General features: G+C 33.8%; 1 protein-coding gene across 2 annotated transcripts in view; it reads right to left on the bottom strand.

The window, feature by feature from the left end:
* LOC149079983 (acetylcholine receptor subunit alpha-like) overlaps positions 1–14,401 on the bottom strand; it is a 217,503-nt gene that overhangs the window by 70,520 nt on the left and 132,582 nt on the right. Inside the window, exon 2 of one of the 2 annotated variants that reach the window (XM_089238903.1) lies at positions 3,727–3,866. The exons of the other annotated variant lie outside the window; for it this stretch is intronic. Coding sequence (XP_089095029.1) covers positions 3,727–3,866 — 140 coding nt within the window. The remainder of the gene's footprint in view (positions 1–3,726; positions 3,867–14,401) is intronic. 2 annotated transcript variants of the gene reach the window in all.

Here is a 14,401-nt window from a genome sequence, read left to right as displayed (position 1 = left end):
TAGTGAAATTAAACCTAAACCGCAAAATGAAGAGTTCCGTGGTTGGGGATCGAGCCCAACCACGGTAATTGCAGTACTTGACCATTCTAACTCCTGACTTCTTTACCACACGCACTATCATAGCATAATTAATATTTAAATTCTCAATGGTACAATAAAACTGCGTTACAATCACATTTGGTCAAGATTTGACAGCAGGGGTGAGTTTGTAACAAATGAATCTCTAAAACTGAAACAAATTATAGATTTTTCATTTTTAGAATTCATTTTTTTGTCAATATATATGTTTACATATTATTAAATTAAAACTCTTTATACATTGTACTGCTAGTTAGAGAGCTGAAGAAAATGGCATTACTTCCTTTATTTGTCTTCGATTTCTATTGAATCCTTTACAGGTTTATGGACAGTAAACAATTTTTTTTTTCTGATTGATTAAATCTGAGATAGTAACTTCAATGGCAGTCTACAAATGTACAACAAAGCTGTCTAGCAGCTACGTCTCAAAGAGTGTGAGAAATAAACAATTTTACTTTAAGTATTTTTTCCCAGCCAATAAGACCTCTTGCAACTAAGGATGCTGAGATCAGTATGATATACTGATGCTCCGTACACCGCAAGCTTGTCGAAATTTTGTATGTTAAAATACATTGTAATTGATCACATAAAAATATTTCTGGATATACACTAACACTATTTGAAAATTTCTAGATATCCATTCGAATCTGAATTATGAAAATCCAATTAAAACTAGAAACTATTTAAAAGAGCATCCCTATTCCCAAAAGAAAGAAATACTATAACTGTAATGTAAAAATACTTCAAGAGAATACCAGATGAGCAAAATATATATAATAAATATTCATTTATTTTTCCATCGTAATTTGCTTAACTGTAACACTTTTTAAGTTAGCTAATTTTAATTTAATTATTCTCTTCCGAAAAATATACGAACACTAGGCGATATGCAGAATTCGTGAAGGGGTAGAACGGATCACATATTCTCTCTCTCTCTCTCTCAAGAAAATATATGCTCATTTACCGGATTTACATTCCACGACAAATTTCAAGCGTGAAATTACTGTAAATCTTATTTAAGCACTTAATACTTAATTTGCAATTCTTTTTTGAAAATATTGAACACCGTTAAAATATATATCTGAGTATTGAATGGATAAAGTAATAGCTGAACACTAGGCAAAGGAAAGGTATTAGTGTATATTACTTGCTTTTGTGAAATAAAAACTAAGAGTTATTCGGATATACATAAATGCAATTATGCACAAACGCAATTGTGCATGAAGTAGGTGCTACTTTGACGAACGACAATTTGAAAACCGACCAAATCTTTATTTCCCAATGCAGTTGGCTTAACTTTTAAATTGCCATCAATAAAGTTAGAAGAATTTGGATAGTTTTGAGAAGAGTTTTCTTGTGTACAGTCAGGATAAATTAGTTCTAGAGAAATTTAATTTTCTAAAGCCGTTCCTTTTCATTTTTATTTTTTCCACGAAATGGATGACTTTCGACTTTTAATAGGAGAAGACATTTCTCTTTATCAAACCTCTAAAATTGTTACGCCTTGCCATCGCTGGATTCTCCCTAAGCGAACTTTCATGAACGTTGAGTTTTATCGATACTTCTGCCAAGTCTTATAGCTTGAAAGCTTTCCTAGAAAAGTTAAAACTTTGAAACATCACTGCCAATTCCTAAACTGTTTGGAGTTGAACTCAATTTCTGCCCACCCACTGGTTTAAGAAATATGGTGAAATCAATGCTGGTGTTTGCGCGATTCAGGACTGGATATGAAATATTTAGTTAGCTGTGCTGACTTGGACACGTGAATAATAGATAAAGTTTCCTTTATTAGAAAGTTATATTGTAACGAATAACCTAGTTTTAGGAATAGTATCAGTGTTTTGGGGGAAATATTTCAATATATAGGGTTGCCGAGCTGTCTACAGCCTTCTATTCTAATCAGAGAATTGGGAAAATGTTGGAACGCATTAATGGAGGGATTGGTGAGAATTTTCGAATCTCATTTAAAGATAAAAATCTCTGCCAAGCTTTCGGCGTGGAATCACCGTGTTTTTGAACGTGTTTCACCAGCAAAGCACGTTTTCGTGCACTCAATGCCATACTGTTTAATTAAGAAATGAAAATGGGAATGGCTCTTCTGGAGATGTTTAGATACACTTTCATGAAGATTGATCAGTTTAGTCACATGTTTGCAAAAAATTAGCACGTGTACTGCAATTTACATAGAAAACACTATCTAGTAGTAAATGCCTAAACTGATTTTTTCTCCCTTATTTTCTTTCTAGATTCTTCCAAGCTGTTCGTAAAGTTTGATAGTTTTCTGATGAGTAGTTAGAGCTGTTGAAAGCTCGGGACATGCCATTTTTAATCATCGGTCCCTCCCGGTATATATGTATATGTTGCGGTAAATGTGATAAATCGGTTATTTTAAAATAATCGGACCATACATACCAATCGTCTTGGTAAGTTTGATAAATTTATCACTTTTACCGGCAAATATGCATAATAACCTAGCGTCGTTGGTTAATTTGATAAATATGAAAAAAAAAATCCAAATGAGTGTGTAGTATGTGTGACGAATATGCAGTCGAACTCCAATATAATGATAACAAATTTTACGATAGCATCCCGATATAATGATACAATACATGTATGAATTATCATGTGTAGTACATCATATACACTTATAGTATGATTTACCATGTTTACCAACGACACAATGCTAGGAAAGTGATAATGTTTAATTAAATTTACCAACGACGCTTGAGTACCTACTATACATAATCGCCGGTAAATGTGATAAATTTAGGGAAATTTATCAAACTCACCAAAATGCTCGGCGATTATGCACAATTATTACGTATAATAACCGGATTTATCACATTTACTGTTGTATATATACAGGTATACCATAGTTATATATACGAAACGAATAATTTTTGAAAGGAATACGGATATATAAGCTAATTTAAAAATAGTTTATGCTCGACGTTCAAAACTCAGATTTCCAGATATCATAATAATAATCTTTAAGCCGATCTTTGGAATATAAATTCTTAATCATCATTTTATTTGTTTATTATAATTTGAATATTGCGTTTAAACAAAGCATAAAATAATATCAAAAATTATAATCAGTAGTATCACACGATTTTTTTTTACATGATTAAAATGATTAAAATAAAGCGAAATTTAGAATAATACAATTTGAATATACAGGTTATAGTTTATAAGCACATAGTGTTTAGAAATTTACCTTTAAAGTCCTGTGGTTTTGTTCCTCAAACGTGTATGTACTTTTGAAATGACCTGGGTTACTTATTTTCAACGCAAGTGCATCCAAAGACCTCCACCATCGTTACACACACTGCAGTTAATTCAACTTCTGATGGATTATTAGTCGATCATTTTATCGGAAAAAAACTGTGATATGACAATTATTACCTTTAAATTAGAATTTAGCTTAAAAGTTTTCGGGTTTTTTGGCCGACGTGAAGTACATAATTATTACCTTTATTATTCCATGAATCCTAAAATTTACCTCTGCATCTCGTCTGTCATTGCACAAGTAAAAGAATTCAAGGGGCAACTCACCGAAAAATCTCCATAGTCAAATTTGCGGACTATAAATTTATATTTGCTATATTGATTCACATATGTAAATTTTGATGCATTAATTATACTTACCACTTCAATGAGTTGAGAGAGTTTTAACTTGATTCGAACCGTCAACGGGTCTGTAACATTCATTACTGGCCGCACAAGCTTGTTATATCTCGATATGAGATCGTCGTATAGCCTTCTCGCATCTGGATTTGCGTCACCACCTGCAAGAGGACACTCACGTTATTCCTGTATTACTATTGCACAGTCGTGGATTTTCAGTATAGTGCAAGGTTGATAAATTAATAAATTCAGGAACTGCAGCTCAAAAAATTGACTTCATATTTGAAAAATTTTATTCTACGTTTTTTTAAAAATTTTATCATGCATTTTGAGATATCAAATTACAGTAAAACCTCTTTTTTGTGGACACCGGCGAGACAAACAAATTCGTCCGGAAAAAAGGGGTGACCGTTAATCAGGGGTTTGAAATGCATACTTTCATTATACACGGGAAAATTAGTATCTCGACGTAAAAGAGGGGTGACCGCATCTGGGGGGTGCCCGTTATAAGAAGGGTTTTACTATATTAAAAAAACTGCATGTGGCCTTAATGGTAAAAGAAGTAAATCATTTAGAAATTAAATCATACATTACATGATTTACTAATTTGTGTTACACTCGTTTGTGCGGAAGTATACAGGGAGATTACTTAATTTCCCCTTGCCATATTTTACTGGTACACCGTTGATCCTAGAGGCAGCCTTCCAATTAGAAAAAGCATCCAAATTACGTGTAGAACTCAGATACGTCATTCGTGTTGCAAAGGGTTGTATATTTATTAGAATAAAAACTTTTTATACGGACACCCTGTTTTCAAAAACTCAAATAAAAAGTTGTTGCCCGGTCTTTCTTGACGACAATAAGAAAAGTTCCACGTTTCTAAGTGCAATATTCGCTGAGATGTTTGATTTTAAAAAATCGGAGAACAGCAAAAAGTAACAGACAACGCGCTTCTCTCTCTCTTTCCCTTATTTATATGCCGTTCTTTCCAATTTTCCTCCGATTTTTTAATTCTAATATCTCTGCGAATATTGCACTCAGAAACACGGAATTTTCTTTGTTGGCCTCAGGACAGGGTCAGCTTTCTAATTGAGTTTTTCAGGACAGCATGTCCGGATAAAAAATTTCTATTTCAGTAACTACACAACCCCTTGCAACATAAATGACGTATCTGAGCTTTATATATACGCACGTTATTTGAATAATTTTTCCACTTCGAAGTATGCCTCTAGGATCTAGCGGTTCGCCAGTAAAGTCCGGCAAGGGGAATCAAGTATACAGGGTGATTCAGAAAAGATGGGAGACACTTTAAGAGATGATAGTACACGCCAATACAAAAAATTTTCATCAAATAATGCATGGTTTAACATGAAATGCAAACGCGCCAGCGCATTTTGAAACGGCCGCTCTGCAAACGATAAAACGGCATTAATGTTCAAATTTATCGGGAGAAAAAGAACACCACATGCCATGCTTGCAAATGTAACCTGGGGAGGAACAAGAAATCGTATGCAAATCTGCAACAGTGAATTAAAGCGCCAGCCCTGTGAAGTTATTTCAGCATGCAACTGTGTTCCAACAGTTGTAACGTACGGGGATAATGGCACACTTTAGTAATACTGAGTCCGCGCCTTTTATTCACTGTGAAGAAGATTTGCATACGGTTTCTTATTTTTTCCCAAGTTACATTTGCATGCATGGTGTTCTTCTTCTCCCGATAAATTTCAACAGGAATGTCCTTTTAACGTTTGTGGAGCGGACATTTCGAAACGCTCTAGCGTGTTTGCATTTCATGTTAGACCATCCATTCTTTCATGACAATTGTTTACATTGGTGTGTACTATCACCTCTTAAGGTTTTTCCATCTTTTCTGAATCACCCTGTATAATCACTCTGTACATTATTTTTGCATAGCGATAACATTTCCAGGTAAAGAAGTACAGAATTTTTACATAGTGAATATTACGTTTTCCAATAATGAGTGTTTTCAGTAATAATGCACGCACCTGAAAAATCTTAGCTGGTAATCAACAATAAGAAGTGCTGCTGGATTATGGTTTTCAGATTTTCAGCTCTGCACTATTGTTCTGTTATTGTTATTGAATAGGCAAAAATCCTTAGACTTGTAATACTTACGGAAAATCTTACCTGTAGTCACTCATGAGTGCATCAACTTATATTTATAGACATTTATTTCGAAAATTTAAACACAACTTACCAAATTTCAACTGAAAGCATGTGTCAAAACATAAAAATTTGTAGCTGGGAAGTGTGTTCTCTGCTTACCGAATCAGAACATCCGCGTCATTAAGCTTCTTGGTATCATCTTTAAATGTACTTACCACACCAATAAAATCCTAGTTGGACGTCTTACGAGGAATTAAAAAATAATGGTTCACCATTGTTTCTTCAACCAATGCAGATATAGAGCAGCCACCGTATCAACATAAAAACAAATGGTTAGATAAGATATTTTGATATGTTTTATTATTTATTTTAATTTCCATCTGGAAAATTTTCAATTTATTCGTGAGAACCCTAATTGGGAAGATAAAAATTTTAAGAACTATTAGTAACACAGATAAACAAACAGAATTCATATTTATAATAAACACTTTCCTGCTCTTTTTAAATAACACTATTGTCTATTTAAGGTATATAAGAAATAAGCTTATATACCATTTGAATCGTAATCGATGGGAAAAATAAATTTAATTAGATTGATATGAGAGAGATTTTTTAGTATTTTAATCTTCAGATCCAGTGACAATCGAACGGTTAGGATATTTTAAGGCACCGTATTGTAATCCAATTATTCAGCAACTCCTAGTTTCCTGTTTCCAATTCATTCTACTTAATTGCAACAAACATTGAAATCTAGACGTCGGTAAACTCGCTTTATCGTGAGATCATAGAAATGGTTATTTGACGGAAGGTGCATGTTTGGCAATTACATGTCAATGAACCACATCAAATAACAACAGCTACAGGAATAATCTGATTGCATTATATGCCATAGAACGCGTGCGCATATAGTCTGTTTTATTGAGAATTCCCATGAAATTCAGTTTGACGATTTTACACAACCACGTGTGAAATCGGTATTTCACGTTTCAACTAGCTCCACATGCAGAAGAGGTTTAAAAATTGTAGTAGCAGATACAAATGTACATTAATATTCAGTATTAATTCGATATATCTTTAGCATCTGAAATATTCAAAATTCTTATTACAGTAAAACCTGTCTCTTTGAACACCTCTATATCCTGGACACCTCCCTATATTGGACATTTTTGAATGAAACCGGCCATTATCCTTTATCAAAGCATGCTACAATACTCTAAGTCTTGGACTATCTTGGCCATTGGGCACCCTCTGGGTTCTTATCTTGGACAGGTGCAGCTCATTGTCGGCTGATTATCTGCTTAAGGCTCCTACACCCGCTCAGTTACGCCTGTACAGGTATAACTGAACAGTTCGGTGCATCCACACCATTCAGTTGTACCTGTGCAAGTGAAATATCTGGAACTGGTTCTAGGTAATCTGAGAGGGTTATTTTATATATTTATATCTTCAGCAGTCTTTCGATCACTGATTTTTTCATTCGAACGCTCTAACGTTCAAAATTTTCTAACATGACTTTCACGAGATGATGCTTTGGGTGTGGTTTGGATTGGTAATGTCAATAAAACTTAATAATTCAAAAAAAAAAAATAACTGAACTAAACTTTGGCGGAGTGTTCCGATTGCTCCTCTGCACGTTCTTTTTATGTATATTGTTGAAATACAATCCAGATAAGTATAAATTATTTTAAATTGAAAAAAGCTTTGTATCCGTGATGCGTATCCGTGATTTCGTATATTGAGCAAGAGAGACACCTGTGTATACACCTGTAGTTAATAAATCGTTTCAGAAATCTTCGAGAACATTGTAAATAACACCCCCAAGTTTGATACTAAATTCTTCTATTCTGTTTACTTATCTGTAAGCCTGCACAACACGTATCGAAAGTAAATGAAATTTTCCTATCAGTTAATCTGAGATTCCTTTATTGTCAGCAGAGAAGAGGGAAAAACATTCTCTAATTCTTTTTATAAACGCTTTTTACTGTATATTTTAGTGCGCTAGTTCTACGTCTTTTTAGACCACAGCCCGGAAATTAAAAATAATGAAAGAAATCAGTTGTTCTTAACCTTTTGTGTTTCACGGAACGTTTGCTCCAATAAAATAATAGTAACGGTAACACCGTAAATAATAAAAGACCACCAATAATATTCAGTATATAGGCTATGTAAAAACAATGAGTTAATTGTTTTTACATCCTAGGTCATGGAGCCCCTGAAATCTCCCCAAGGACTCCTGGTTAAGAACCCCTTCTATAAACAATCAATAAACACATAATTGTCATAGTACATCATTTGAATATAGAGTTTATACAGGGCGTTGCCCAGAAGTGGCGACAAACTAAGAGGGGCGATATAAGAGGGAAAAAATAGCCATAGAACATGGTTCGCAAACCATGTTTAGTCGGGGAAAATCGCAAAAATACTTATGAAGGGTGTGACGTCGAGGGGGAACAAAAAGGCTTATAATGAGTAGAAAAACATTTATTTGACAGCATGATTGCAACAGAGCCTGTGGTGCACAAAATAAAGTAAAAAAAATGTACTTTTATACTTATTATAAAAATACAAAAAAGTAAAATAAGTACAAAAACCATTTACTTGACAGCGTGATTACAATACAGCCTATGCAGGACAGTTCAATGTCAGAAAGTAGACGAAGAGAAATGATTACATGAATAGTTCTAAGTTGCGGCCGCGAAGGTCAGTGTACAGCTGACAGAGTCAGAGTAATGATTGTCAGACGCACTCAAAGATACCGGGTGTGCCGACAGTCTCTTTTCCTGTACACACTTGCACCCTTCATAAGTATTTTTCCGATTTTCGCCGACTAAACGTGGTTTGCGATACCATGTCCTACAAGTTTTGTTCCTCCTCCTCTCTCTCTCTCTCTCTCTCTTGATGCTTAATATCACCCCTCTGAGTTTGTCGCCACTTCAAGGCAACACCCTGCAAATATTTCGGTGCATAATTTCTGGCAAATTTATTGAAAATAGACTGATGTTGGAAACAAAATTGCTAATTTGAACAATAGTCGAAATATTTCTGAAATTTCATTTCGATTTCTTTACTTGATATAAAATTGTAAAAAGAAAAATCGTGAAATCACGCTATTAGAAAAAAAATTTCAGAAAGGCAATCCGTCTCTAAAAAAATTACTCAGTTACCATTGTTCACCTATTAATTACCGTTATTAGTATGAAAGGGGAAAAAACTGCGCAATTACATCTGAAGGCTCCTACACACGCTCAATTATACCTGCACAGGTGCACCTGTACAGATATACCTGTCAGGTATAACTGAGCGTGTGTAGAAGCCTTTAAGTGTTGAATACTTGACAGTTTATATCAGTGTTTCCCAAACTGGGCAATATCGCCCCCTGGTGGACGATGAAATGAACCAAGGGGGCCATAAAAGCAACGAGTATAACGTAGGATCCTATGGGCTCACTTGAGTCGGGGGGCGATGAGAGAAAAAATTCTGGTGAATGGGGCAAGATGGAACAAAAAGTTTGGGAAACTATGGTTTATATGCAGGTGTTGTTGGGAGGGTAGGTTTCCCCACCTCTCAGGAAGGTTCAAAAAACAAAATTTATTGAAACAACTGCATTGTTAATCTACAAAATAGGGTGTAACAGTGAGATTATGATGTTTTTCTGATACCTGTACACATTTCCTTATTTCTTAAGCTTTCTTTTTTTTAAAGCTCTCTGCGTTTGAAATTTCTATTCAGTCGTCAATAGAGTTTTGTACGTGAAGTATCATTTTAGACTTTGAATAAATTTTAACTTTGCATTATGAGTAAACAAAATTAGTGGAACTGACCATTCAAAAGAAAAAAATACGTTATTGATTAATTTAATTGCTGCAATTAAATTAGAAAAAATTTTAAGGCATTGGTAATAAATAAAGAGATATATTGTACATAATTATTCTCTAACACCTATTCCCAAGGTTAATTCTTGTAAGTATAGTTATGTCATATTCTGCTAAAGACTCTTTTAAGTTATCCGACCACCTTTCTTGTCACTTTTCTTTAAAATGGTACTGGAGTGAACTTTAATAACATTTGTTGATAGAAAGTGTACCAAAATGATGAAAACATTAATACATTTTGGACTATTTATGTCATTTTCTATGAAAAAGTAATTTTTATGTAAAATTGTAAGCAAAATTCATGTGATTTTCCAAACACGACAAAACATTCTATGCATTTAATATTTTATTTGTACAGTACATTTTATGGTGCAGGTTATGAACTGAAATTTAAAGGATTGTATGATATGCTCATGAGTAACTTTCAAATCTGTTGATGTATATGTGAATTTTTGGAAATTTCATTCTACATTTTCTCTATAAAACACTGTAACTAGACAAATACAGGGTAGGCAAAAAGTCCGTAGAAACTTTAAAAGTTCATAAAACCAGGAAAAATAACCGAAATAAAAACGGTTTGCAGGGTTAGCATCGCTAGGTCACAGGAATTTTTTTAAGACAGGGAAAAAAGGTAACTCAAAAAACAGCCAATAGGGGGCGCTGACGTACACAAGTCAAAGAAAAGATACGCAAATAACGAAAAGAATGCCTCCAAATCGTTTATTACAGCAGTATGTGTTTCACATGACCACCACTACAGGGATAACACATTGCAGGCGAGTCACAAATCCAGCAACGGCAGAGTGCAGCAGGTTCACATACACGATTTACAACAGTGAACTGGTTGGGGATTAGGAGCGCTGATAACCGTCTCATTTGCATATTTCCACCGAAGTCGCTCGTACCAGCGCCACCTATCGGCTGTTTTTTGAGTTAGTTTTTTTCCTGTCTTAAAAAAATTCCCGTAACCTAGCAATGCTAACAGTGCAAACCGTTTTTTATTTCGGTTATTTTTCCGGTTTTTATGAATTTTTAAAGTTTCTACGGACTTTTTGCCCACCCGGTATATGTGATATACCTTAGATTTTTGTTCATAACTTCTAGAGTAGATAGCAAAATATTATATTAAAATTTCGTAATGGTATAATGATTAGAAATCATGTTTTAATCTCACGTAAAATGTGGAAAATAGCATTCTTCGTTAAATACGTTCAACGTTTTTATTCACGGATTACTTGTATGTAAAAACGCAACACCAAAGTGGACGTCACTTCTGTTCTCTCGGTGTTATCTGAATAAAAAACCTGTTTTGGAATCACAAAAAATAGGGCTTCATAAAAAATTAACAAATATAAAAATCGATATTTTCTTCCAAAATGACATTTTCAACGTAGTCAGATACCTTAATGGTGCCGTAAACTGTTTTTTGTACCTGTATATCTTGGACAGATTTTAATGGAACCGCAGCCGTTTAACTTAGGGACAGGTTTTATAGTATTAGTATATTTTTTTAGATGGACAAAAGAATGCGGAAACCAATTTCTTTCTCACATAAGTCTATATAGTAAAATAAAATTTTTATTTCACCATTGAAATACTATTATTTTTAATCACATTAGAATTACTTAACGCAATTGAAGACTTGTTGAACAATAATAAAACTTAATTGTTTGAAGAATTAATGATTGAGAGTTCCGTCAGAAATATATGTATATATCAGTATAATGGAAAAAGGTGTATCTTCATTTTAATTGATATCGTAGTTAATCTTTAAGGCTCTTATTCTTTTAGCTTGTTTTCTCTTTCCGGTAATGAAAGCATTAACGGAATGAAGCGAAAAATGTCTCATTCCTGAGCTGTTTGTTCTTATATATAAAAAAGATGTCTTGAGAAAGCTGTTATTAAAACTAGAACAATACCATTATCTTTCAAGGAGCCTGTAAGAATAAAAACAATGAGCGCGAGTGCCCCCTCCATTTTTTTTACAAGAAAATGGGTCTCTGAAAATGGCAGTGCTAGAACAATTACGTTCGTGTATTACCATTACCGGGACAAAGAGAATGTTTTCTCTGTATTTCCAGAAAGAAAATGATATGTTTTATACTTTCATTAAAAAATACCTCGTTAATTGTTCGAGTTAAATAGGTGTAGAAGGAGAGGTTTGGCGCAGTTGCTTTTGTCAGAAGTTTTCGATGTCTATAAACTTATATGACAAAATTTTAATTTTTTTAAATGAGCTCAAAAATATTATTTTAAGGGCATTAAACAAAAATATCCTACTTAAGAAAATAAATTCCTTGACTCATATTATCCATATTATCTTTTTTTGCCAGAAGACATAAGGCTTAAGGGGACTTAATACATTTGACATGGTGAAACACATACTATGTTCTAATAGAAATATCATTAAAAATAGTATTTAACCATTGATTTACTTCAAATTTTTTACACATGGTCTGAATTGTATGTGCTATCCTATGCTGGTAAAAAGTTTTTACATATCTTGGATACTTAAGTTTTCGTATATTTTCAAAAAAAAAAAATGCATTAAAAACAGCTTGCACACAGGATAAAATACAATCGCATCAATGTGTTTGAATAAAAATTGATTCAAAATAAAGGAAACTGTTCAGTTTATGAAATGAAGCAAGATTTTCAAATTTCTTTCACTCAATCTCATTCAAAATTAAATTTTAAAATTTAAATCTGAAATTTCAAAATTTTTTAAATCAAATTTTAAATTAGATTGACAGTGAAAGAAATTTCAAACTTTTGTTTCATTTCATGAAAACTGAACAGCTTCCTTTATTTTGAATAAAGTTTTATTCAATTACGTTGACGTAATGATATTTTATCCTGCGTGGAACCTGTTTTTAATGCATTTGTTTGAAAATTTACAAAAGAGTAAGTGTTCAAAATAAGTAAAAATCTCTATGGGTCGTGATAGGGGTGGGGGCCCTTCACGTAGTGGGACCTTCTGAGGGCTGGAAATGGATCGTACAAATCTATATATAGGGAAATCCTGTTATGAATCCATTTGTTGGGCCATAAATTTCAGGGGCGTCTTATACCCCCGAACCACAAACATGACCCTCGGAGTCGCCTGATGTGGACCGCTACCTCAAACCTAATTTTGTAAAAATGAACTAAGTATCACATTTCGAGATTACTCAAGGGAGTTGAATGACACGCGGCACATTTATGGATAATATAATTTAAGTGGCGGGTAGTGCAGTTCACTTAGTTGACTTCTGGCATATGACCCGCGTATATTTACTGATCATTGAGTGAATCGCGGCACAGATACAGAGCACTGAAGTGGCCGGCACACGTTTTCAAACTAATGAAGTGGCCCACGTTTTCTGAAAGGTTGAGTAACTTTTCCCTTAACAAAAATTAATGAAGGTTCATGATTGAAGAGGCTTTGAAATTAAAGAAATACAAAACTTCATAAAGAAATTAAAAATTTCCAGAATTAATGAAAGAAATAATTGAAAAGTAATGAGTGAAATAATTGAAAAATAATGAGCGAAATAATTGCCGAAATTCGGACATTGGTCGGCCAGTTGGTGAAGTGGCCGGTGTTCCCTGGCCAAAGTCCGATATCAAAAGACATGATTTGGGATAATTGTCAAGTTGGCGTATTTTTTTGTGATAATTATGCGCACGTTGACCGGGCCGTCTTATATCAGCACGTCGAGCTACAGCCAGGGATCTCCGGCCATGGCGGGCGGCGTCGTGAATTGACCGCACTTCGGGACTTGCCAGTAACATATATTTCAAGCCGAAATAGGCCGATGAGTCACAAAATTGATCATGTTGTTGATTTTGGGTCACGGTTGAAGAACCCCTGGTATAAGTAAAATGTATATTTTTCATTTTTTTTCTCGAATGTTTGGTCATTTTTACTATCAGAAAGAAAAAAAAGTATGTGTATATATATATATTTGAGTTTATAACATAATCTCTTACAATAGTCGCTCCATTACTTCTGGTAATCAATACCTAAAAGCTATATTATCAGAACTGTTATTATTCGGTCATTATGGAGACGAAAATGTACGAAAAAGGTAGAAATACTAAAAATGAATATAAATATAAAGCTCCTGAGTTGAGAGAATATATAATATACAGGGTGCCCCGCAAGTCCTAATTCGGTCATTATCTCATCAACCGTTAGTCGTAGACGTATGATTCTAATTAAAAAAAATGCTCAAAATGTGTTCAGAAATTACCCTGTACCAGTTTTGACAGTGAAAATGCGGTGTGCCACAGAATAAAAAAAAAAAATTAAATTTTTATACTATAACCTTATCCTGTTAAGAACGGCATAAACTAACGGACAAAATCATAATTCTGTTCTTTCCCACCTTTACTCAAATTTTTTAATTCAAATGTCTTAGGGAAATACTGCTTTTAAAAACATGATTTTTTTGTTGGGCTCAGAAGAGACAGGGCAACACCTTTTTAATTGAACGTTAGAGGACAGGGGGCACAGTATAACATCCATATTTGTTATGGGCATCTTTTTTTCAGCCACATCGTTGGGCATTTTGCCTATTTTGGCCTTGTTATTTGTATAAAAATTTAGATTTTTTATTTTGTGACACACTGTATTTCCACTGGCAAAACTGGAACAAAGTGATTTCTGAACACATTTTGAGCATTTTCTAAACTAGAGCCATATCTCTATGACG

This window comes from Pholcus phalangioides, unplaced genomic scaffold (assembly GCF_987345545.1).
Source record: "Pholcus phalangioides strain wild (caught in Gottingen) unplaced genomic scaffold, Ppha-v1.0 ptg000011l_1, whole genome shotgun sequence".
NCBI lineage: Eukaryota > Metazoa > Arthropoda > Arachnida > Araneae > Pholcidae > Pholcus > Pholcus phalangioides.
Note: the sequence above shows the minus strand (reverse complement) of the source record. Positions and strands in the feature narration are given on the sequence as shown.